We start from the raw sequence: 23,761 nt of genomic DNA on the forward strand, positions 1-23,761 counted from the left end.
GCCCACATGGCAGCGGCGATAGAGCGTGATGGCTAGCTTCTATGTGATTAAAGGTACCTTTTCAACTTATTCAACAAAAAATTTACTTTTTCTTGAGTTATTTTTTAGATATATAATTTCTTGAGTGATTAGAGGTAGTAAATATATCCTAGTATTTTGAAAATAATAGTAATTAATTTTTGTATTTAAAATATTTTTTTTAAACATCCATTAGAGATTATAATTGAGAAAACTAATGGGCTTAAAGTTAATGGGCTAACTTGAAAAAATGAAATGTTAAGTAAATTGACTTAGAGTTAGTAGGCTAAGTTAAAAAAAAAATGTTAAATAAATGAGTTTAGAATTAGTGGGCTAAATTGAAAAAAAAAAATGCTAAGTAAATGGGCTTATAGTTAGTGGGCTAAGTTGAGAAATTAAAGGTTAAGTAAATGGGTTTAAAGTTAGTAGACTAAAAAAATGGGCTTAAATTTATGGATTAAATGAAAGAATAGTCTATTCAAAATAAGATTTAGTTGAAAATAATTAAAGTAAAAAATAATAAAAGATAGTGGGTGAAATAATGGAGAAATGTGGAGACAAAGTAGAGTGTGGACAAATAATCAAAGATAATGGTGAATTAACGGAGAAATGTGGGAGACAAAATATGGTGTGGACAAATAATCAAAGATAATGGGTGAATTAATGGAGAAATGTGAGAGACAAAATATGGTGTGGACAAATAATCAAAGATAATTGATGAATTAATAGAGAAATGTGGGAGACAAAATAGAGTGTAGTCAAATAATCAAAGATAATGGGTGAATTAATGGAGAAATGTAGAAGATAGAGTAGAGTATGGACAAATAATTAAAAATTATGAGTAAGATTTAGGAAAAATTAATTAAAAAATGTGATAAAATAATAAAAGATAGTGGATCACTACAATTATACTAAACTTAATTCAACCTCTATAAATAGAGAAAACTTGAAAGGTTGGAGGATTTGAATTAGAAAGAGAAATGTTGTAAGAAAAAAGGATTTGAGAGTAAGAGAGAGATTTGAGAAAAGAAAGAAAGAATATAGAGAAAAATATCAAAAAATTCTAGAAAAATCCTATAGGTTGGGTTTAGTAGTTCGTGTAAAAATTTGTAACAAAAGGCATTGTTAGATACGCAAATCGAGACTTCATTGCAGTATAGAAAAATACTGAACCACTCCATGGGAAGGTATGTTATCTTTAAACATTTCTTTAAAAATTCTAAAAATATTAGAATGATATTCTAGAATTTTTTATAGTGAAATTGGAAGAAAAATGCATGATTAGTATTTATTATGGATTTTTAAGGCAATAGATGCTTGAAAATCAAAGGAAAAATGAGAAATAAATAGAACGTGGATTTTAAAATTATGAGAAAATTTTTAGGGCTTAGAAATATTATTTTAAGAGTTATTGTGAAGAGAAATTGAGAAAATTTTATGAGAAAGTATTTATTTCATAATCTTGAGGAAATAATAGGAGGAAATTGGAGAAATTAGAAAAATTAGAGAAAAATTAGAAATCTAATTTTCTTAAATAATTATAATGTTAGGGTACGTCAAGATTTATAATTGAGTACAATTGGAAGTTCAGCGTGAATTTTGAAGTAAAATTACGCTAGGGGCAAAATTGTCTTTTTATAAGGTAAGTGGTATTTCCCAACTAGACCAAGTGTTATGATCTTATCATGTTGTCATGCCTTGTTATGAGTATGCCGTGTAGATTGCATTTTACATGTTTTGATTTATGAAATATGCATATGAGTATGATAAGATTCACGGTCATACGTTGCATGGGTTTGGGATTAGGTACTGGCTCCGTTACTTTGTCAAGGGTGCACCCATACACCTTGGTTTGACAGGGAGACTAAAAAAATGGCAAGTAATCTTAAGGTGCAATAGACCAAAACATGAGAGTTATGATGTTATATGCATTACATACATACACGAGCATTAAATGTTTTGTTTCCCTTTCTTAGATAATTCATCATCTAACTTGGGCTTTGCCCCTGGAATATTCAAACGTTCCAGATGGAGATTGTAGCAGAACGAGGATGAATGAGGCATGAAATGACATTTAGCAAAGTGCATGATGAGTTGTATGATCAGTTAAATGTATGTTATGTAGCTCATGTATTTAAATTCTGCTACTTTGAATTCTGAATGTTTTGAGAAATGATGATGTAGAACCCTTTTTAGGGTTAATGTTAGTTGAGAACGTATATTATGTATTAAGACATGTTGAGAAATTTATGTTCCCATGATGTAAGCACTGAATTATGATTAATGTTATGATGTTAGGTTCGATTCTAGCTTCCGCATTTAATATTTATGATGATTCTCCTTGGAGATAAATGAATGGAGCTTTTGGGATATATTTAAAGAGTGAAATGATTTAAAAATAGTTTTTTTTAAAAAAAAATTATCCCAAAATTGTCCTGAGTTATAACACGCTCGAAAAATGGAGCGTTACACCCTACCTGTCGCTCGTGACTTGCCTACATAACTCAAAAAAAATTCTCAACCTTTTTAGCCTAAATTTCCTAGATTTTACACACATCATCCATAAAACACAAATACCCATTTTCTCCACCAAAACTTACACAAAATATATAATAATGATAATAGTCCTTACACCCACTCATTGTACTTGTTACAACATGAATCATAAATAACAAACATAGGCTTCCATAAGCCAGATAATGGTCTTGGATTTTCATTCCCATGACTCCACATACCATTCCATTTTTACCTTGATTTTTTTCATGCCTTTACAACCTATATGTGAGGGTAAAGATCTCATGAGTTATTAAGCTCAATAAAGGTGCAATGACAATAAGTATGAACAAAAACATATCATGTGATGCCAAATGCATGCATGCAACATGGTTAGGGTTTCTGCATCCTCACAACCACCTTGGTTTGAGACTTTAAATTACCCTACCCCACACAATCTCATGGCCATAGGTCCTTGAACACAAAGAAAAATATGTCAATGCACATATTTATAAGTTTAAGTACATACTTACAACTTCCAAGCCACTATCCCATCGGGTTATCCTAGACCTTTTCCATTCTTTGAAGCTTCAAAAACTTTGCTTTCAAGACTTTTCATGCTTCCAATCCTTCTTGCTCTTTCTTTTTCCCTTCTTCATTAGAGGATTTTTTTATTTTCTCAATTAAGCACTTGGCAAAAAACCTTAACCTTCTTCTCTACCTCCCTTTATATAGCCAAATTCCCTTTATTCACTCATTTTTATTTTCATGGCAAGAATAAATCTTAGCCTTAGGATTTTTACTTAAGTTAGAAGAATGCATCCTAGCCCTCCAATTAAGCACAATCCATGTGCCTTTGCAAGACACAATCACATCCATCCATTTTAGAAGAACTAATCTCCACCCTAAAGAGAAAACACGCTCTTTTAATAAGTTGGCAATCCATGCCATCCTCTAAGATTCACTTCTAGCCATTGGATCCATTCTTCTTCCAAGATTCAAGCACAACCATTGGATCACATGGGAATTTTTATTTTATTTTTTATTTAATTTAATTTGACCATTTTCAAGACAAGTCTTGAAAAACATAAATCACTTTATTTTTCATTTAAGAAATTCTCTCTATTTTCACACCATTAATGGATGACTAATTTCTTTTATTTTTTATTTTCTTTTTAGGCAACATCATAATGGCTTGCATTTAAGGCTTGAAAGACCATTATCTCTCCATTTTGAATTTTCTTTAAATGTTTATTCTTACTCCACAAGATTATGTCATGTGTCACCAATCACAATTTTTTAATTTCTCATTTTTTTTAATTTCTTCTTCTCCTTAAAGGAGAATTTACCATGTGTCACCACTAGACACAAGTCTTTGCCTCCATGCTTCCATCTCAACTATTTATGTGGCATTACCATATTAATTCATCAAATTAGGAAAAAATCAATTATTTCCTCACATAATTGAATATTCTCATTTTTTTTCTTTTTTCATAATTTAATTTCTTTATGAAATTTCACTCTAAATTACTAAAATGCCTTTTGTGAATTATTAATCCCATATATCTCCAAATAAATTCGAAAATGAGAAATTAATTCACCTTCATACTTAATTTCACCTAGGAATTATTTCCAATTTACCAAATTATCCTTTATTGGACTTCATTATCTAAATTACCAAAATGCCCCTTTAATAAACTATCATAATTTTCAAAGATTCATCACTTTCTCAAGGGCATTTGTGAAAGCTTCTCACTTCCTTTCTTAATTTCTTAACACAGCAACACTGGGTATTATAAATACCTTGACATTTAGGATAATTGCAAAAAGTGTCTCTTTGAGAAAATACAAAGACTACTCATGAAGTTCAGTATTATATTGTAATTTTCTTCCTACCGTTAGTTAATTAATGTTAAATTTTATAAAATAATTAAAATATCTTTATATTTAAAATCGTTCTTTTTTTTCTCTCTTATTTCTCTTTTCTTTTTATCTCTTTTGTTATTTTCTCTTTCTATTTGCAGCCAACAAAACACGATGAACAATGACAATAATAATGATGAACAAGGAGCGAAAACGATGACAACAACAATAATAGCCATCCATTCATGATTCATGGCCACAGTTGTTCATTTTTTATTTATTTTTTATTTGTTTCTCTCTCTCACTCTTAGTTTGTAATGGTTGAGACTAACGACGATGACAATGGGGACATCTAGTCACATCAAATGTAGTGAAAAATGTTCATGATTTTGACGACAATGAGAATAGTAAAGGCATTAGACTTTTTTTCTTTTTCTTTCTCTTTCTGTGTAATGGTGGAGGCTAGTAATAATGGCAACAATACCAATAGGGACATTTAGTCACGATGAAAGTGATGAAGGTTGTTTAACAACTATGGCAATAAGTGCATCTACTATCTTCCTCTCTTTTTGATAGCTTCTTCTTCTCTCACTCTTCATTTCTTTTCTTTAATCCCAAATTTGGGTTTGTTTTTCATCTCCAACCCAAATTTAAATTTGAGATGAAAGGTTTCACTCATTCTCTCTTGTGTGTGTGTTCTTTGAACCTAGATCTAGGTTGAGATGAAGGGTTTCATTATCTTTCTCTTCGTCTCTTTCTTTGATTTCTTCTTTTTACTTTTTTTTTTCTCTTTAAAACTAGATTTAAGTTTGAGATAACGGATTTCACTCACTCATTCTGTCTCTATCTCTCTAATTTGTTTTCTTTTTCTGCATAGACCATCTAGATCCATCCTCATATCTCTGCATGGACCATCTAGATCCATCATCATCATCCCTTTCTATGGGTGATAAACCCAAGCCTAGTCTGGGTTCAACCTTTTTTGTTCTTTAAATGGAAATTGCTAATTGCTTGTTTTTAATTTTTTTTAAATAATAGGAAAAGAGTGAGAAAGAGAAAAAAATAAGAAAGGTAAAATAGTTATTTAAGATTTTTTAACAACATGGGTGATTATTATTATTTCTCAAATGTTAAAAAAATTCTTGCAAATTTGTCAAATCTTAAAGGTGTTCTTTGTAATTTTTTCAAATTTGTGACGACAAAGTGTTTGTTTATATAATAAAATAGATGAAATATTTTATGTAGCATTTAGGTAAAAAAAAATACTTTTATATGAAATATTTTATTAACAAAAATATTGTCTAAAAAGTACATAATCTGTATTATGGTGATGCATTTTTTATGTAAATGAATTTGAAGGTAGATTTTGTTTTTTTTTTTTTTTTTGAAAAATTTAAAATAAGCCAAAAATTAAAAAAATATAAAAAAATAACTTCTTGTCTAAAATCTTTTAATGAAAATTTATTTCTTTTATGAAAAATATTTACATTAAAACAAACAATACTTAAAGCTACGCGTGGATTTTTTAATTTTTGTTTTATTTAAAAACGAAACCCTCTGAGCCCGTGGAATTTAATCCACGTGGGCTGAGGCCCATTACACTTTATTATTTATTTTATTATGGTTAAAATTTTGGTACGCTAACCAATAATTTTAAATTTGTTCAAACATAAAAATAAAATAAAAGATAAATTTATTATATATTTATTAAACTTTAGTTATTTAACTTGAACACATCATAAACTTTAAAATTAACTTAATTAATGATTAAACACCTTTTCTTACTAACACTATTAGGTAAATTAATCATGCACCCCTTGAATTTTGAATTTTCGATCTAAATACTCTCTAAACTTTGAGTCCTTAATTTGAATTCTTCCTGAATTTCTATTTTTTTGTCAAATCAATCTTGATTTTTTTTTAAATGTTTAGGAATTAATTTGAAAAAATAAAAAAATTAGGGATGTATAATCAATTTATTTTTGGTTTTGGAAGAACGTTTCTGCTTATTTTTAAAAAATTTAGGGATTAATTAGAAAAATTTTAAAATTTACAAGATGTACAAGCTGAATAGTAAAAATCCAATAAATATATAGTCAATTTACCTTAAAATAAAATAAAAAATAATTAAATCTAAAATTATGAATTGACGAAGTATTGACACATACGAACATCGATATATCATACTGTTTAAAAAAAATTAATTAATTACCATAACCTGGTCGATTGGTAAATCTAAAATCACAATAAAAAAATAGCTTAAACAATACGGTATACGAGTTGAGATCTATTGTCCCATATTCATGTCCTCTTGGCTATTCCACTAATGAAAATAAGTCACATCATTAAATTAATATACATCACTAAATAGTGATTATTTCAAACTAACGGCAAAAAAACTTAATATTTTTCTTTCAAAATTCATTATGCATAATTAATAGAAAAAAAAAAACATATCTATTCATTTGGAAGTATTCTGTCTAGAAAAACCTATTTTGTTTGGAAAAAAACCCATCTCTTCAAAATGGAGAGATGCATTTTTCCTGTTAATTGCATAATAGATTTTAGAAGAAGAACGTTAAGTTTTTTACCGTTAGTTTAGGATGATCACTGTTTTGTGATGCGTATTAATTTAATGATGTGGCTTATTTTTATTAGTGGGACAACCAAGTGGACAATGGTTATGGGCTCACGGAATACCACTATAATCAAATAATTTATGGAAAATGTTATTGGTATATCATGGGTTACACATTGAACTACATAATGTAGTTAAAATATTTAAAATACCCTTCATTCAAGGCGGTGAAATAAAATGGTGAGGCGACGTGAGACGATAGGGGGTATGACTAAAATATCCCTCACCCAAGGCAATGAGGCAGCTTAGGGGGTTAAGGCACGAGGAGTATTTTTTTTATTTATGATGCATTGTGTAGCTCAAGGTACAGCCTATAATATCTCATATCTTCATGAAGTCGCCATGTAATTTAGGTGAGCTTAAAATATCGAAAAATGACTTAATAGTAAAAATTAATCACCGAATTGACTGCAAGGAGTACCTAGGGCTTAGATGCCTAAAGAAAATGGCACATCAGTAATGAGTGCCCGAGATAAGATTTATGGCACAGAAAAAAATCAAATCTGAAATGGTTTTCGGTAAAGCTAAAATTCAGACTGAGAAATCGAATGATGGTAAGGGATTCCCAAGAAATCAATGGGACCTCGAGTAGGGCTATATTAAATATAAGAAACAACCCTTAAAAGGTTTCGAGCAGAAACATAAGGATTTTCGGTCAACATATGATCCTACGTATAATCAGGCATAAGTGTAATTTATTAATTTTGGCCGAGGGAGGTCGAAACAATGGTTTTTCTGAGTCTTTGAGGCTGGATTTGAGGGTTTAGATCTTATGGGGCTTAGTGTAATAGTTGGATAATGCAGGGGCTTGAGGATGAGGGCCAAAATACAAAAGAAAGTTTCAAATGGGCCAAGTGTAATTTCTGAAAGATCTGCGGGCATGGCTGATCTGGCCTCAAGCTTGGCCAGAAAATTCGAAGAAATGGCAGGCAAATCTCGTCAAGGCATGGCTAAGGATGGTCCAAGAGGCATGTGGAAGAAGCTATGGTCAGTGATTGGCCACGTGAGGGTCGATTTTGGGCTATAAATAGCAAGGGTTTTTGGCTGATTTTAGAGCAACAAATCGTTCACGTTTGGGAGTGAATCGAAGGCAAAGAATAGAGAGCTTTTGTTCTTGAGGGATCAAGGATAAATCTTGGAAAATTTGGTGAGCAGAGTAGTTTTGAGTGGGTTTTGGAGCTTGACTGGAAAGACGAGGCAGACTGCCACGCTGCGCCTGCAACTACCAGATCGAGGGCTTTTCCAGTGTGCTTTCGGTCGAAGGTTGGTACCATCTTGATCGACTAGTTGAGAGCTTCAAGGGGGCACCCTCAGATCGGCCATCAGAGCCGTCACTAGCGACTGGAAATCGGAGAAGAAGATAGCGTAAGAGCTACACGCGCCATGCATCACGCACAAACACGCGCTTGGCGCGTGAAGGCACATGGACCAAGGGCAAATCTGGTATTTTGCTTCTATATTTTTCTAAATTTAATTTAGAAATTATCATGTTGAAAATTTTAAAAACATGTTTGAGAAGATAATTATTTTAGAATTATCGAGATGAAAATTAGAAGAAAAATAGAAGAAATTATGAAAAATTTGAGAAAAATGAATTTTTTATGCTCCTTTAATTAAATATGGTGGTTAAGGAGTGTCGTGGTTCGAGGTTGAGTATAAGTTTGGATGTTTGTGATTTGGCACTGATACTTTACTCTTAGTAATAAAATGGTTTTGATAATGACTATATGAAAATCAATCTCTACAATATGAATTATATGAATGAGAAAATAACTTTTTAATACATGAATTTTGAAGCAAGATATGAAAACCTATAGAAGAAATATTGAGTTTGGTTGAGTGATGTTTATTTCAAAATATACTTTTGATAATCTCAACTTGCTTTTAAAAAGATCAAAATGAGGATTTGTTAAGTTTTCTATGTTTTCAAAAGGATAGTCGACTATGTGTTTCATTCTGTTGACTATGCCTTAGAATAGTCGAATATACTGTTAAGGATAGTCGACTATGTATAAGGATAGTCGACTATGATGATTTGATCTGTCGACTATTTTTACATCTGTTGACTATCAATTAAGGATAGTCGACTATGGCTTTTCATCTGTCGACTATTTTTGTTCTTTAAATTCAAAATTCTCTTCACATTTTCACATCTGTCGACTATGCATTTGTATCTGTCGACTATGGGATTTTTGTGTTAAAAAATAGTTGACTATCACTTTCTGTCTGTCGACTATGCTTAGCTTTATTTGATAGAATAGTCGACTAATCCATTTTCTCTGTCGACTATGTGTTTCTCAGAAACTTATAACGGCTAGTTTTTGGCGCATTAAATACTCACCCAACCACCCACAACGGTCCAAATTTTGAACATATCCTCCATCAACTATAAATAGGCGGTTGAAGATGCATTGAAAGCTGCTGAAACACATTGAATATCTTAAACGATCGTGCCTTCACTGTTACATCGAGCTTTTAACTTTTTCTCTCTGTATTTCCATTTAAGAGGCTTTGATATCTTACTATTCTATTCTTTTAAGCCTCGATCATTCATTTAAAGAGAGAGCTTGTAACTAAGAGTTGTACTCTTAGAATCTCTATTTCATTCTCTGTATTTTTTTTTTCCTAGCGGTAGCTAGATGGCCCATTAAGTTGGGAGGTTGTAAATTACCTAGTCAAGGACTAAAGGACCTGCTCGTATTGAGTAGGGGGTTTGAGAGTAAAGATTGGTTTTAAAATCCTTAGTTGATAGCTAAGGTAGTGGACTAAGCTTGAAAAACTAAACCACTATAAATTCGTGTCTTCATAGCTTTCCATACTTTTCTTGCTTATCTTTGCATTTCTGTTTCTACTGACTTTGATTGTTCATTGATAAGATTCCATTTTTACTCTTCACCATTTGAAAGTATCTTTGCTTCTCAAAAGAAATTTTTAATTATACCAATTCACCCCCCCTTTTGGTGTGTTCCATATCAGTTCAATTTTATCAGGCACCCAAATCAAGACAATGCACGTGGATCGAGACATTCCGAACATGTTCGAGGTCAGTTGTTCAATCCAATTCTAGTACATATTCTTGTTACTTATGATCACTCTTGATTTATTGTGGGTGGTACGACCCTATACTCAATTTTGTTGCATACAAATGGTTGACCCGTGATAGGTTGATTTCATATGGAAGGTTTATCCAAATGTTTTTGCATGTGCTTTGAAATGTTGTTGTTTGTAATTCATTGATATATGTTGTGGTTATGGCATTGGCATATCTTTTGTGATATTCATGTGGGATGTTGGGATGTCAACCTGTGTTACTACACTTGAGTGATAACACTAGGGAAACGTGCCAAGGATCAATGCCCACCTATGATGGGGGTTGAGAATGGACACCACCCTTGCGAGTCAAAAGTGGCAGGGCTGAGAGTGTACACCACCCTGGGTCGGCTCAAGTGACGGGGCTGAGAGTGGACACCACCCTAGGTTCCTTTGAGCGACAACATTGTTTTCAAGGTAAACATGGATTCCCAATGATAGTGTTGATCATCTGGTGGCCAGGGTTGGTGTTAATGAGATCCAGGATGCCTTTGAGTGGAAATGTAATGATGACGGGATGATTCTTGGGTTTATGCATCGTTGTTGCCCCTCTTAAGCTTAGGTTGTGTTATGCCAATATGTCGGTGTGGTCTGGTTGCCTGTAGAGAGATTTGATCTTTCCCCGTGGTATGGGTTAAGTGCTGTATGAGATTCTCTTCAGTTAGGGTGTGTCGAGATATGTCGGTTTGGTTTATGGTCTTGCATAAATCATGAAAATGTTTTTTGAACTCTCATTTAGATGATTCAACATCTAATTCGGACTATGTCTCTGGAATATTCAAACGTTCCAGGTGAAAGTAGTGGCACCAAGGGAAAAGACGTGATCGAGATGTAGCCGCTATGTTTAGTTTTCGTAGGTCTTTGTCTATGATTACGATGTTCAGAGATTATGTTATATTTTGATATTTTCATGTGAAACATCGATTTGGTTATTTGTATGTAAAAAACATTTGTCGGTTATATATCATTGAGGTTTCGATTTTGCTTTTGCTGATGTGATTGATATTACCTGTCTTGGTTTATTAATTATTAAATTTGATATGCTGAGAAAGTATAATCGAGAAATGATTATGTTAAGGGTATGTAAATCGAGAGACTTATGTTGCGCATATGATGTTGGGAAAAAAAAAATTTCAAAATCTCAAATTAATGCACACTTAGGAAAAACATGTTGTTACATAGCCCTTAGAGTACCAATAGCATGGTCCATAATTTACTCTTACGTAAGAAGTATTGGGTTGCATTATTAATTTTGAAGTCTTTTAAAATTAAATATTTAAGTAGCATTTATGTTACTTGTTCATAATATTAACAACTAATTAATAATTGTTTATTATGAAATTTTAATTAAGTTGATGTTATAAGTGTCCATTCCAAAATTACACCATAAATTAAAATTTTATAATTTAAAACTTATACACTTCAAAATATTGAGCCGATAAATATTTTTTTTAGCATAAATTGTGAGAAAAAGCTAGAAAACAAGATTAAGGGCCTGTTTGATTGGCCATTTTTTCCATGGAAAATTATCATTTTCTACCTAAATTCTAGCTTTTGGAGTGTTTGATTGGCCAAATTTTCCATGAAAAATATTTTCTCACTTAAGGTCACGTGACCCTCTTTTTCCACTTTTGCTGGAAAATGAATTCCCATGGAAGGGCAGAGAAATTATTTTCTAGGCAAGCTTCGAAGTGTCTCTTGGAGAGAGAATGGACCAAACTTGGTCTTTCCCTTGGCTTTGAGAGGGCTGGCCAGTGACGGGAGGCGAAGGTGGGGCGACGACCTTCTTGTAAGAGTGGAAGAGACGCTGTATCGAGTGGGGGCGGAAGGAGGTGAAGAGCAGATTACACGCAGAAATGTATATATATATATATACACATTACAGTGAGGAATATGGGTCTCTGTTAGGTAAGATGGGTTTCTGCTGGGTCTCTGCTTTGCTGGGTTTCTGCTCTGTTGGGTCTCTATTGCAATATATATATATATATATACACATTACAGTGAGGAAGATGGGTCTCTGCTAGGTAAAATGAGTTTCTGCTAGGTCTCTGCTGCAATGTATATATATATATATATATATACACACACATTACAGTGAAGAAGATGGGTCTCTGCTAGGAAAAATGGGTTTTTGCTGGGTCTATGTTGCAATGAGGAAGATGGGTCTCTATTGCAATGTATATATATGTATATATACACTCACATTACAGCGATGAAAATGGGTCTCTGCTGCAATGTATATAATTGCCTTCATCTCTGATCAGCAACAAAGATCTTCCTCTCTCCTCAGCAACAAAGATGGGTCTCTACCCTTCACCTTCTTCCTTGCTGCTCAGCAACAAAAATTGGTCTCTCTCTCTCTCTTTCTACATTTCCTTCTTCGCTGCTTAGCAACAAAGATGGGTCTTTGAAGGATGGATGAATCGGGGATGTATATTTGTATTTGATTTATTTTTTTTTGAATATTTTGTATATTTATATTTAATTTATTTTTGTAATCAATTATTAATTTGTATATTATTGATTAGTGTATATGTGATTATTTTTATGAAAAATAATTGCAATCAAAAATCAAAAGTTGAAAAATTACAACAATTTCTAAGTAAAAAATTAAGTCAATCAAACACCTTCAATTGATATTTTCCTTGGAATATAATTCTAGGCAATTGAATTACCAAGAAAATATTTTCTTTCCATGTAAATTCCATGTTTGCAATCAAACACACCCTAAGTAAAAGGAAGCAGAAAAAATCTTAAATAAAAAGATTAGGGATCCAACTGGTAATAACAATTAAGTAGCTAGTATCCAGTAGATTACTTAAACAGCTTACATTTATAATAATAAGAGTAAAGAAACATTCTCTGTGTCTTTACTAACACAAGAAAAATATTATTATACAGCTAGCGTTGCTAATTTAATTACAATATATGTATATATGCGCCATGCCATGTGACAAGCAAGCAAAGCAAGAGGAGATGCAGAGACTTGCAATAGAAAACCACCCAGAGAGTATTGTGTGTGACAAATTGGACGCAACCCACCGCACATCCAAACCGCATGGGATAATGAGAAACCAGAAACCTAATAATAAGACAAATTAAGAGAATCTGACGCCAAATTCACCTTCGACAAACCCGCACGCCAAATCTTCATCAAAGTTGTCAACTTTCGCTCATGGAAGAATCTGTAACAATCCATTAATTAATTCACGCCGATTTTCAGGGGAGCATCTCCACTGGGTACCTGTCAATGCAATGCAGCCATGGATTATGCTCTGACGGCTTCACTGGACGGAGAGCTAGCCAGACGGCGCTGTTGCATTTGAACCCGCTTCCGAAGGCAATTTGCCAGATTCTGTGGCCCTTCCGGACCCTCCCTTTGGCCTCCGTGTAAGCCAGCTCGTACCAGATCGAGCTCGACGACGTATTGCCGAACCGGTGGAGCGTCATCCGGGAAGCCTCCACGTGCGGCGGCGAGAGCTGCAAGCTCTTCTCCAGCTCGTCGATCACCGCCCTCCCGCCGGCGTGGATGCAGAAGTGCTCAAAGGCCAGCTTGAAATCCGGGATGTACGGCGTCATTTTAGAGTCGAAGAGTTTTCTTCCAACGAGGGAAAGAAAGAAGAGGAGCTGCTCGCTGATCGGGAGGACGAGCGGGCCAAGCGTAGTGATATTGGTTTTCAGAGCTTGGCCGGCGATGGCCATCAAATCTTTGGAGAGTGAAACGCCGGTTTTGCCTTCGCCGTCTTGCTCCTGGTACACGCACCGGAAGGCCTGGTCGTCGGCGCCGCAGTGGGTTCTCACCACGTGGACCAGCTTGTACTTGGCTCGCTGGCGCTCGGCAGGCTTGTTGGACAATAGCACGGCTGCGGCGCCTACTCGGAAGAGGCAATTGGGTATCAGCATGGATTTCTTGTTGCCCGAGTACCAGTTCTGGGTGATGTTCTCCGTGCTGACCACAACGGCGTAAGTGTTCCAGTGAACTTGTAACATGTCTTTCGCGAGATCAACGGCGATCATGCCGGCGCTGCAACCCATTCCTCCCAGATTAAAGCTCCGGATATTCCCTCTAAGCTTGTACCTGAATGAAATCACATCAAATTTGAATGAGATTTATCTCTAATACTGGTGTATAATACAATATTGATTAATTAATGTTTGTGAGCGTGGCGTCTTTTACTTGTTGACGATCATGGCAGAGAGGGAAGGGGTGGGGTTGAAGAGGCTGCAATTGACGACGAGCACGCCGATGTCTTTGGGCTTGACGTTGGTGGAGCAGAAGAGATTGTCGAGAGCGCCGAACATGACCATCTCGGCCTCCTCCCTGGCGGCGGCCATGGAGATCAGCGGCGGGACCTTATGCAAGGCGTCCGGCAGGCAGGTCTCCATCCCCAGCCCGGACCGCTCGAGAATCTTCCTCTGGAACTCGAGCGACGACTCGTCGAATTCTCCGAAAAGCCTCGAGTGCTTCACAAACTTCTCAACCGGCGCCTTAAGGTGCTCCGGCGGCAGGAAGCACGAGTAGTCCACCAAATACATCGCCTTGGGCCTGGTTATTATGTACATGGTAGACCCTAAAACCAGCACAATGGACAAAACGACGATGCCGGCGAGATTGAAGCGGAGCTGGACGTACAAGTGGTGAATCTCGTCGTATCCCATCTGAGAAGCCTGGAGAGCTGTGACCGCCATGAGGGGGACCAAACACAGAGTGAGCAAATAGGTGATCAGATAATGGTAGCCCAGCTTGACGTACTTGAGCTTGACGCTGAGTGAGAAGTCCGGCAGGCCGCGGCCGGCGGAAGAGGGAGGGATTGATTGGGAGCTCATTGGAGTGTGGATCAATGGAGAATGAGAGGGAGGGAACACCATATATATATATATATATATGTACGGTATTGGGGGGAATGAGATTTAAGGGCGGTTGGATGGGGGTTTGGAAGCGGTAGGGTAGATGCAACTACATCAACAGCTGAGGCTGGACATCGACATAGCCAAGTTTTTCAGCGGCCCGACTAATTTGGAATTAGTGACGACGACGATGATGATGGAGCTTCATTTATGGCTCGCAGTCGGCGGCATGGCGTGGGGGGCTACAATGGCTGCCGATCATCTAACCCCCTCGTCCGTCTCTGCAACTTCCCCTCCCCCTCTCTTAATTATATAATAATAACGTAATCCAAATATTTGATCTGACGCATTGTTTGGTACCCGCTTTTTATCGAATTTTATAGTTAGAAATATAGAAGAATTAAAAGCTTTAGATAAATTTTTGTGTTTTTAGTACCACTTTAAAAGAATTCATTAATAAGCAATTTTTTATATTATCATATTAAATGTCACAAGACAAGCTTTTTATCAGTAAGTTTGTTGAAAATATATATATATATATATATGCTTAATTAAGCTCTATCTTAAGTCATTTCAAACCAACACTAATATTAAGAACAATGGTTAATGTGTAATCCATTTATTTTATTTTTAAATAAAGTATATTATTGTAATTTATTTTAATTCAACTCACAAAAGACTTTTATTGTTTGTTGATAAATAATAAATTATGTTTTAAAATATTTTATCAATTAATTAAAATATTTTAAAATAAAAAATAATAATAAATCATCTTAATTAGCTAGGAATGGTACTTAAGAAGAGTTTAAGACATTTAATTATGTTCAATTACCACGAAAAGATTAATTTCAGTTGTGCCAATTCTGTAAATAACATAAAAAAAATAGTGAAATTTTTGTAAATTAGATTTATTCAATTAAAAACCAAAATACCACTCTTAAGAACTGAAACAAAAAGATATATCAATCTTATTTTATATTAAAATCGCACTAAATTAATGTAAAAATTCAATTTTGACCAAATCAGCCTCACCCATAACTATATATGTGGCATTTTTTATTTAATGTATAATACAATTATTAATTCTTTTTATATGATTTTCTTTTAATTCAAGCATTCAATGTAATGTGTAGTACCACGTCGCCAATTTAATGAAGTTTTTTCAAACCCAGACAGCTTGCGTTTCCCAAAGTTACAATTTTGGCGCAACTTACCAAAATATTCAAAATTAAGATATTATAATTTAAAAACTCAAAAAAAATAATATTAAGAGTTATAACTAATAATGGAACAGCTTAAGAAGATAATATGTTATTGTCTCGTCTAACTAATGACTCTTTCAATAAAAATGTCATATACCATCACGACTTCTAATATTACTCAATTCAAAATGGGTTTTAAAAATCAATACTTTTTTCTTTTCTTTTATGATCCAAAAGTACAATTTGGGATGAGGATGCCCCCAATATGTATAACCCATCTCAATCTAGGCAATATGTATGTTATAGCAATGTTAATTATTATTATACTTTTAATAATGGTCAAGTTGTAATGAATATATTTTATTTTTTAAATAATATATTTATTTTATTTTTAATAATTTAATTGGTTAATTAATATAATTTAAAATATGAGTATTTATTATCAATCAATCAGATTATTTATATATTAGAAATAAAATTTGACAAATACACTTTGTCTAAAAACAAACTACACTTAAAAAGACTCACAAACTTCTAATGACACTTAAAAAATATATTTTTCATATTATTATACCAAATATTCTACAAACTTTTCATAAACAATATTATCTAAAACATTTACAAATTAAACTTAAGTTCCGCCTTTAATTCACATTATTGAGACTCTAAAGTTGAAAAAATTTTAACTTGTGATATACTTTTCTGAAACTATTATTTAAAATTTTATATTTTTTTTAGCGCGAGAAACTCAAGTCTCTAATCAACACATAATCCTTGATTAAGAGCATTTCATTTTTTTAAAAATTCACGACCTGCTACATTTTTTGCTTGAACAGATGTATAAGTGAATCGTAGATCAAACTTAAGACCTGACCTCTCGAATAAATATAGATTATCAAGGCCTAATTCTTCGAATAAGCACAAATTATTTAAACGCTAAAAGTAATTTTTAGTATGATATTTTTATATCCATATATTATACTACATATCTAATTAATAAAAATATAAAAGTATCACACGAAACAGTTTTGTAACTCTCAGTGACATATTTAGAGCTGCCAACACGTTTCCTGCTATTAATGGGCACCCGAACCCGAAATTTCAGTTTCCGCTCCGCGTGATCTTCACACCATGGCAAGTCTGATCATAATAACGAAGGGTCCTGATTTAAAAGCCCACGTGCAGATTACGTTATTAAAAACTGCGGTCGTACGGGATCACTCTCACTGAAATGGGGGATCGGCCTAACCTTGGACTTAGTAGTTTCATTAAAGAAGTCGAAAAGAACGAGAAAGAAAAAAAGGGAAGCGTGGTGAGCGGGTCATCGAAAATCAGGACGAAACGTGGGAAGCTTCGTTTGGGGGTACGTTTATGGAAGTTTGCAGTTTGCACGCTTTGACGAAGAGGCTGAGGCCTGACCTGACCTGACCTGACGGTGGAAAGACACGTTGAGATCTTACGTGTGAAGGAAGACTCATGAGCTACCCTACCCTGCCCCAATGCGGGACCCACCGTCCATGATTTTGAGATAAACCAGCCTTCTGAAATGTGATAATAATATAATAATGATTTTTTTTATAGTACAGTAAATAAGGAGAGTAGATAGAATAAAATAAATATCTAATAAAAGAGATTGAAAAAATAAAAAATAATAAACGATATATATACTTAAATATGATATTAGTTCTATAAAAATATCTTAGACGATAAAATTATAAATAAAATTGATTAATGAGTTAAAATTTATATTATTATTTCATATAATAACATAAAGACTTGAAACATAAGAGACTTAAATTCAAAATCTTAGATTCACAAATGCTACCACCTGTTATTAAAGTACAACCCTAACCATAAATATTTTTCTTAGCATATTAACAAATTATATTACTTCATATAAAAATTTACTCTTCATTAATATTTAGCCCCAAAATGATGGAAAGGATAATAAAATGACTCGTCTTTACATGGACTTATGTCGCCTTATCCTTATTGAAATCAAGACCTGATAGTCTCTTAATTTCAATTTTGAGATCAATACAAACGTGATGGCAACACTCTTGAAAATCATCAAAAATCACTGGATTGAACCTCGGGGGCAAAGCCAACTCTTTTTTTTTTTTTTATTACTTTCCATTATTAGCGTTCTCAGCCACCTTATCTCTAGAGCTACACTGAATAGGTAAATCGAGAGATGTGTCTAAATGATCAGAGTAGTAGATCTTAGCACCACTAATATCACTCTTAAGGTCCTCTCTCAGAAGAAAGCATTCTGCTTTCTCAAGAATCGAATCCACACTAAAAATCTCTAGACAAGATTTTAATCTACCCCTTTATCACTTAATTGAGGATTGAGGTGAGGTAGGGATAAGTCTCAATCTTTTTTTTTGTCTAGAATGGAGCGAGAATGGAATTTATAGTTCCCGCCATTCATTGCCATATGTATACATATTGAAATATCTCAAATTTGAAAATAAATAATAATTATTCAAATCGGTGTTTAAGGACATTAATGAATATTCGAAAATTTAAGAGGAAATATTTATTTAGGTGGTTTTGAGGAAAATAAGGGATTAAAGATACTTAATTAAATTATTAGAACTAGTTAATAAAGAAAGATATTAATATAATAATTAATATATTGTATGGGATAAATTTAAATAATAATAATAAAATAAAGCAAGTGAAGGAATCTTGAAGTGAAGTGGCTAATGTGCGTATATGTGATGATATACTGTGTTAATAGCAAATATTAATTTAAGTTTATACATGTTATGCTAATATCCTATTATATTAATTTAGTAAACATATTATGTGTGTGAAAAAAATCAAGGGAAATGGAAATGAGGATATTTCCATGAGCTGCCACCTCAATTAATGCATGTGTGTGCATGTCCCTAGCAGGTGAAAATCAAACGGCTGGGAAGAGATGAGGGAGAAAAGACAGTTGAAAGGGAAAATTGGCAGAAGACCATGATTACGTCTGGGAAGAGTGAAATGGGATAGAGACTTAGCCTCCAAGGTTTCAATTGCATGCTATATACATGAGTATATGAATCAATATTTAATTGTTAGCATAATATATTTTTAAAAGAGGATTGAGATTGAGGCAGTGGAGTCGGCAGAAACTTAAGATTGCAAAGCTGTGATATATATATATATATATATATAACTAACAGTGAGCTTGATGGGTCAAGAAGCTGCCATGGCCGTTTGGTGCAAACCCATCTATTTACATTGGGTGTAGCGAGCTGGAGCGTGAGCTCGGTGTCTGTGTAAGTGAGGTACTGTAAGTGTGTATATATATATATAGATCCGTGTATGTATGATCGTCTAAGTAGGTTTACAGTTGCAACTTGATATATATATCAGTGTGTATGTAGGTGCATATAAAGGTAGCAGCAAGGCCAACTCTAGCAACACACGGCAGCGGCGGCGACGGCACAGAGCAGCGGTGGTGTAACGCCCCGTAAATGTCAATTTAATTTAATTTTGGGGTAATTTAAATTAAAAGAAATATTAAAATAATTTGTTGTGATTTAATAAAATTTACTTATGTGATTTTAAGGAAATAAGAAATTAAAATAATTAATTAATTTGTTTTAGGAATTTATGGAATTATAGGAAAATTAAAAGAAATTCAATAATGGGATTTTCAGAAATTTCGGGAGTTAATGTAATTAATTAAGTGGGCGTTAGTGCAATTAATGGAAAGTTTCGGGTGCTGGCGTGTGTTGCAGAAAAGGGCTCAAAATCACCTTAAATATAATATAAGTCACATATAGGTTGAAGACACATGCGGGCGCGAGCGGTCGCGCGCGAGGCTGCCAGGCGGTGGACGCGGCTTCGAGTCGCGGGGGCTGCGTGCGGGGGGGATTTTTGGCTGATTTTAATCAGCCACTGGACGTCCGAAATGACGTCGTTTCGATGAGGCGGTGGCCTCCCAGTGGCTGGCCTGCGCGCTGCCACGTGGCCGCGTCTCCTCCGCTTATTTTTAGCCGCATTTAAGCCCGATTTCGGGCGTGATTTTGAGCATAGAAACAGTAGCAATTTCAGAGAAAAACCAGCGCGCGCACGGGAGAAATTTGTGAGATTTTGGGGCTGAAAAATTCGGATTAAATTGCGTTTAATTCCAGATTTAATTATCCAGGTATGTAGAGCAGCTAGTAATTAATATTCTGTACAGTCAGAATTTCGTTTTGCGTCCAATTTTATTAATTTTGGCAAATAATTGGGATATTGCAGTTTGTATAATTTTTACTGCTTTTGGACCCAACGAGCCTAAGGATATCTCTGATAAGGCAAGTTCTTCTTACCTATCTTGTCGTTTCTTTCGTTGGCGATTTATTGGGCCTCCCTTCATTTGTTTTGGCTATTAATTAATTATGAAGTTTTAAACGATTAGTTTAAGATTTAATTTATTAAATGGATCTCGTGGGTTTTATTCGTTGGTTGCCTACAGGGGTTTGTGCCACCCCCTTGCTTGTTGGGAATGATGCCGTACTCACCCGGGGCTAGGTTCTTAGCGGTTCGGGTATTAATTGGATTTTTGGTTATTTTCTGGCTGGAGCGGTTGTGCAGTGGGGGCTAGGAGCGGCGGTTCGATGACGGAGTGACTATCGTACGGTCTACCTTAGGCCGCCGGCGAGTCTCTCCTACCTACTGATCGTTGACCGGTGCCAGACACTGCTGACTAGTTTAACCATTATGTGATTATAGCATACTTGCTTATATTTTATTTTCGTTGCATGTTTTGATGTGCACATGGGTACGGGCTGCATGTTGGGATTAACATGACTTGGTTATGCTTGGTCACGGGCATTTTAGCTTGACTAGGATACATCCAGCACGGGCATATGCATTGCGTGTGGCTTACTATGTGGGCGGAGCATGGCCTGATGCCTGGATGTATGGGCGCCTTGTATCATGTTGATGCTCAATACGCCATTGCATTTTATGTGCATTGCATGGATACTGGTATTATTTAGTTCTCGGACGGGAGTACCGTTCCGAGGGAGCCTTTGGCTCGGCTGTCGGGAGTACCGGCAGGGATACGGGTGACGGGAGTACCGACCCGGGACAGTGCGCACAGGCTTATGGAGATATATGTTGCCTTTCAGGGCAGCGGCAGGTTGGTATGGGACTTGGGTACCAGGTGTCTTATGTGGGCCCTAAGGACCGGTATGTGCTTTTATTACGCGGTGCTATTGTTTGGTTGCGTCACATGGCTTGTGTGTACATGTGGGTTTGTATTTGGGGTGATCTCTTCTTCGATTCATGTTATAGCCTTCCTTTTCATATAAACTTGCTGAGTCTTGCGACTCACCTTGCTTTCCATCATTCCAGGTAAGGGTAAAGCAAAGGCCGAGGGCGAGGATCGTTCCACTTAGCAGCCGGCCGCGTTGGTAAGGTGTACAGTTAGCTGCCCCCGTCATCTCTGATGTTTTGCTAGAGTCGTTGTCTTTTATTTTTGACTGTGCCAGGTCGTCATTTGTACCTCCTATTGTTGGCACAGGGTCTGTATGTATTTTTATATACTTCATGACCGCTGTATCAGCGGGGTGCTTGTGGGCATGCATGTTTACCGTTTTGCTTCCGCTGTTAAATTTCTTATTTATGCATGCCAGGGCATTTCTGTCTTTTGTCTATTCCTCTTCCCTTCTGTGAGCGCACTCGTTCGGATAAACCGGGTGGTTGGGATATCCGAGCGGGGGTGCTTACAGGTGGCGCGCGCGGTCGTGGAAGGCGGAGCTGGAGGCGGGGCTGGCCGGTGGTGCCGCTGGCCAGAGGTGGCGGCAGTTGGAAGAAGGAGGCTGTGGCGGTGATGGTTCGGCCGCAAGAAGAAGAAGAAGAAGAAGAAGAAGAAGAGGGAGAAGAAATAAGAAAAGAAGAAGAAGGAAAGGAAAGGAGATGAAGAATAGAGTTGCAGGAGGAGGAAGACGCAGGGAGAGGAAGAAGAAGAAGAAGAAGAAGAAGGAGGAGGAGGAGGAGGAGGAGGAGGAGGAGGAAGAAGAGGAGAAGAAAATAAGAAAAGAAAAGGAAAGAAAAGAAAATAAGTGAAATAAAGGGATTTTGGAATTATTTCGGCGTGAGAAGTGATCAGGTACGTGGGTAAAAATGAATAGAAGCATGTTATGTTTAAATTATAAATTTTTCGCGATTAAAATTAATTAATTTGGGTCCCGGTTGTGTTATTTATTAGGAAATGATTTAATTTGCATCGGGAGCTCGAGTGAGGTCAGAATCAGCTGGTTTCAGGCAAGCTCCTACCCTCTCCTCGTGTTCTTCAATTCCCGTGAAAGATCCATTGATTTCCTGTATTTTATCTTCTCTCTTACTCTAATTCGGCACCTCGCCTTATTTGTTGAGTTATTATTCAGTATTTTAAGTTAAATTAAATCCGAGACATCTAGAGTTTTATTTGTTGTGTGCCTACGGGGGTTTGTACCGCCCCTACACCTTTCGAGAATGATACTGAACCAGTTTGGGGACTAGGTTCCTAGACGTGAGGGTTTATTTACGATTTTATTGGATTTTTTTATAGTTTTTCTCAGATTTATTTATGGTTCGGTTAGAGCTATCGAGCAGTGGGGTAGGAGTCGGTTGTTGGTGACGTTGGGGTAGACTATGGTACGGCCCTGAAGTGGACCGTCGGGTGGACACCCCTAGTCACTAGCCGTTGACCGGTGCCGGGCATTGCTGACTAGCTCTGCCGGTATGTGATTTATTGTATGAGTAGATGCATTGTATTACTGTTCATGATTTGGTATACACATGGGTATGGGATGCATGTTGGGATATTCATTTATTGAGTATTCTTGGACACGGACATTCTAGCTTGGTTAGGTTGCATCCAGCGCGAGCATATGCATGGCGTGTAGTTTACTATGTGGGCAGAGCATGGCCTGATGTCTGGATGTATGGGCGCCTTGTATCACGTTGATGCTCATTACGCTATTGCATTTTTATGTGCATTGCATGGATACTGGTAGTATTTAGTTCTCGGACGGGAGTACCGTTCCGAGGGAGCCTTTAGCTCGGTTGTCGGGAGTACCGGCCTGGGACAGCGCGCGCAGGTTTGTTGCAGATATTTGTTGCCTTTCAGGGCAGCGGCAGGTTGGTATGGGACTTGGGTGCCAAGTGTCTTATGTGGGCCCCAAGGACCGGTATGTGCTTTTATTTTGTTATGCTATTGAGCTGTTGTGTTGTAGCGTCTCATGGCTTGTGTGTACCTGGGGGTTTATTTTGGGGTGAGATTTCTGGTTTTGTGTAGCCTTCAGCCTTTTCTTCCTTATGCTTGCTAAGTCTCTCGACTCACCTTGCTTTCCATCATTCTAGGTAGTGGCGGCGTGGGCCATAGCAAGGGAGTCAGCTTTAACGGCAGAGTCAGTGTGGTGTACAGGCAGTCTCGTCAATCCCTATCCACTCTGATGTCTAAGTAGAATTTGTTTTATTATTTCGTACTGTGCCAGGTGTTTTCTCGAGTCTCGTGTATGTTGGCACAGGAGTTTGTATTTATTTATTTATCTTGTGACCGCTGTGTTAGCGGGGTACCCATAGTGTATGCATGTCTTGAGCTTTGCTTTCGCTGTTCTTATTTTCGTGTATG

At 35.8% G+C, this 23,761-nt stretch overlaps 1 protein-coding gene across 1 annotated transcript; it reads right to left on the reverse strand.

Moving 5' to 3' along the window:
* Window positions 1-12,875: 12,875 nt before the first annotated feature.
* Window positions 12,876-15,281, reverse strand: LOC127800983 (3-ketoacyl-CoA synthase 4-like). The gene is made up of 2 exons (XM_052335703.1): window positions 14,280-15,281; window positions 12,876-14,180 (listed from the first exon to the last, which is right to left on the reverse strand). Exons 1-2 carry the CDS (start codon window positions 14,969-14,971, stop codon window positions 13,322-13,324), a joined length of 1,551 nt encoding a protein of 516 aa, XP_052191663.1. The 5' UTR covers window positions 14,972-15,281; the 3' UTR covers window positions 12,876-13,321.
* Between the last annotated feature and the right edge of the window lie 8,480 nt (window positions 15,282-23,761).

The sequence above is a fragment of the Diospyros lotus genome, chromosome 5, assembly GCF_014633365.1.
Source record: "Diospyros lotus cultivar Yz01 chromosome 5, ASM1463336v1, whole genome shotgun sequence".
NCBI lineage: Eukaryota > Viridiplantae > Streptophyta > Magnoliopsida > Ericales > Ebenaceae > Diospyros > Diospyros lotus.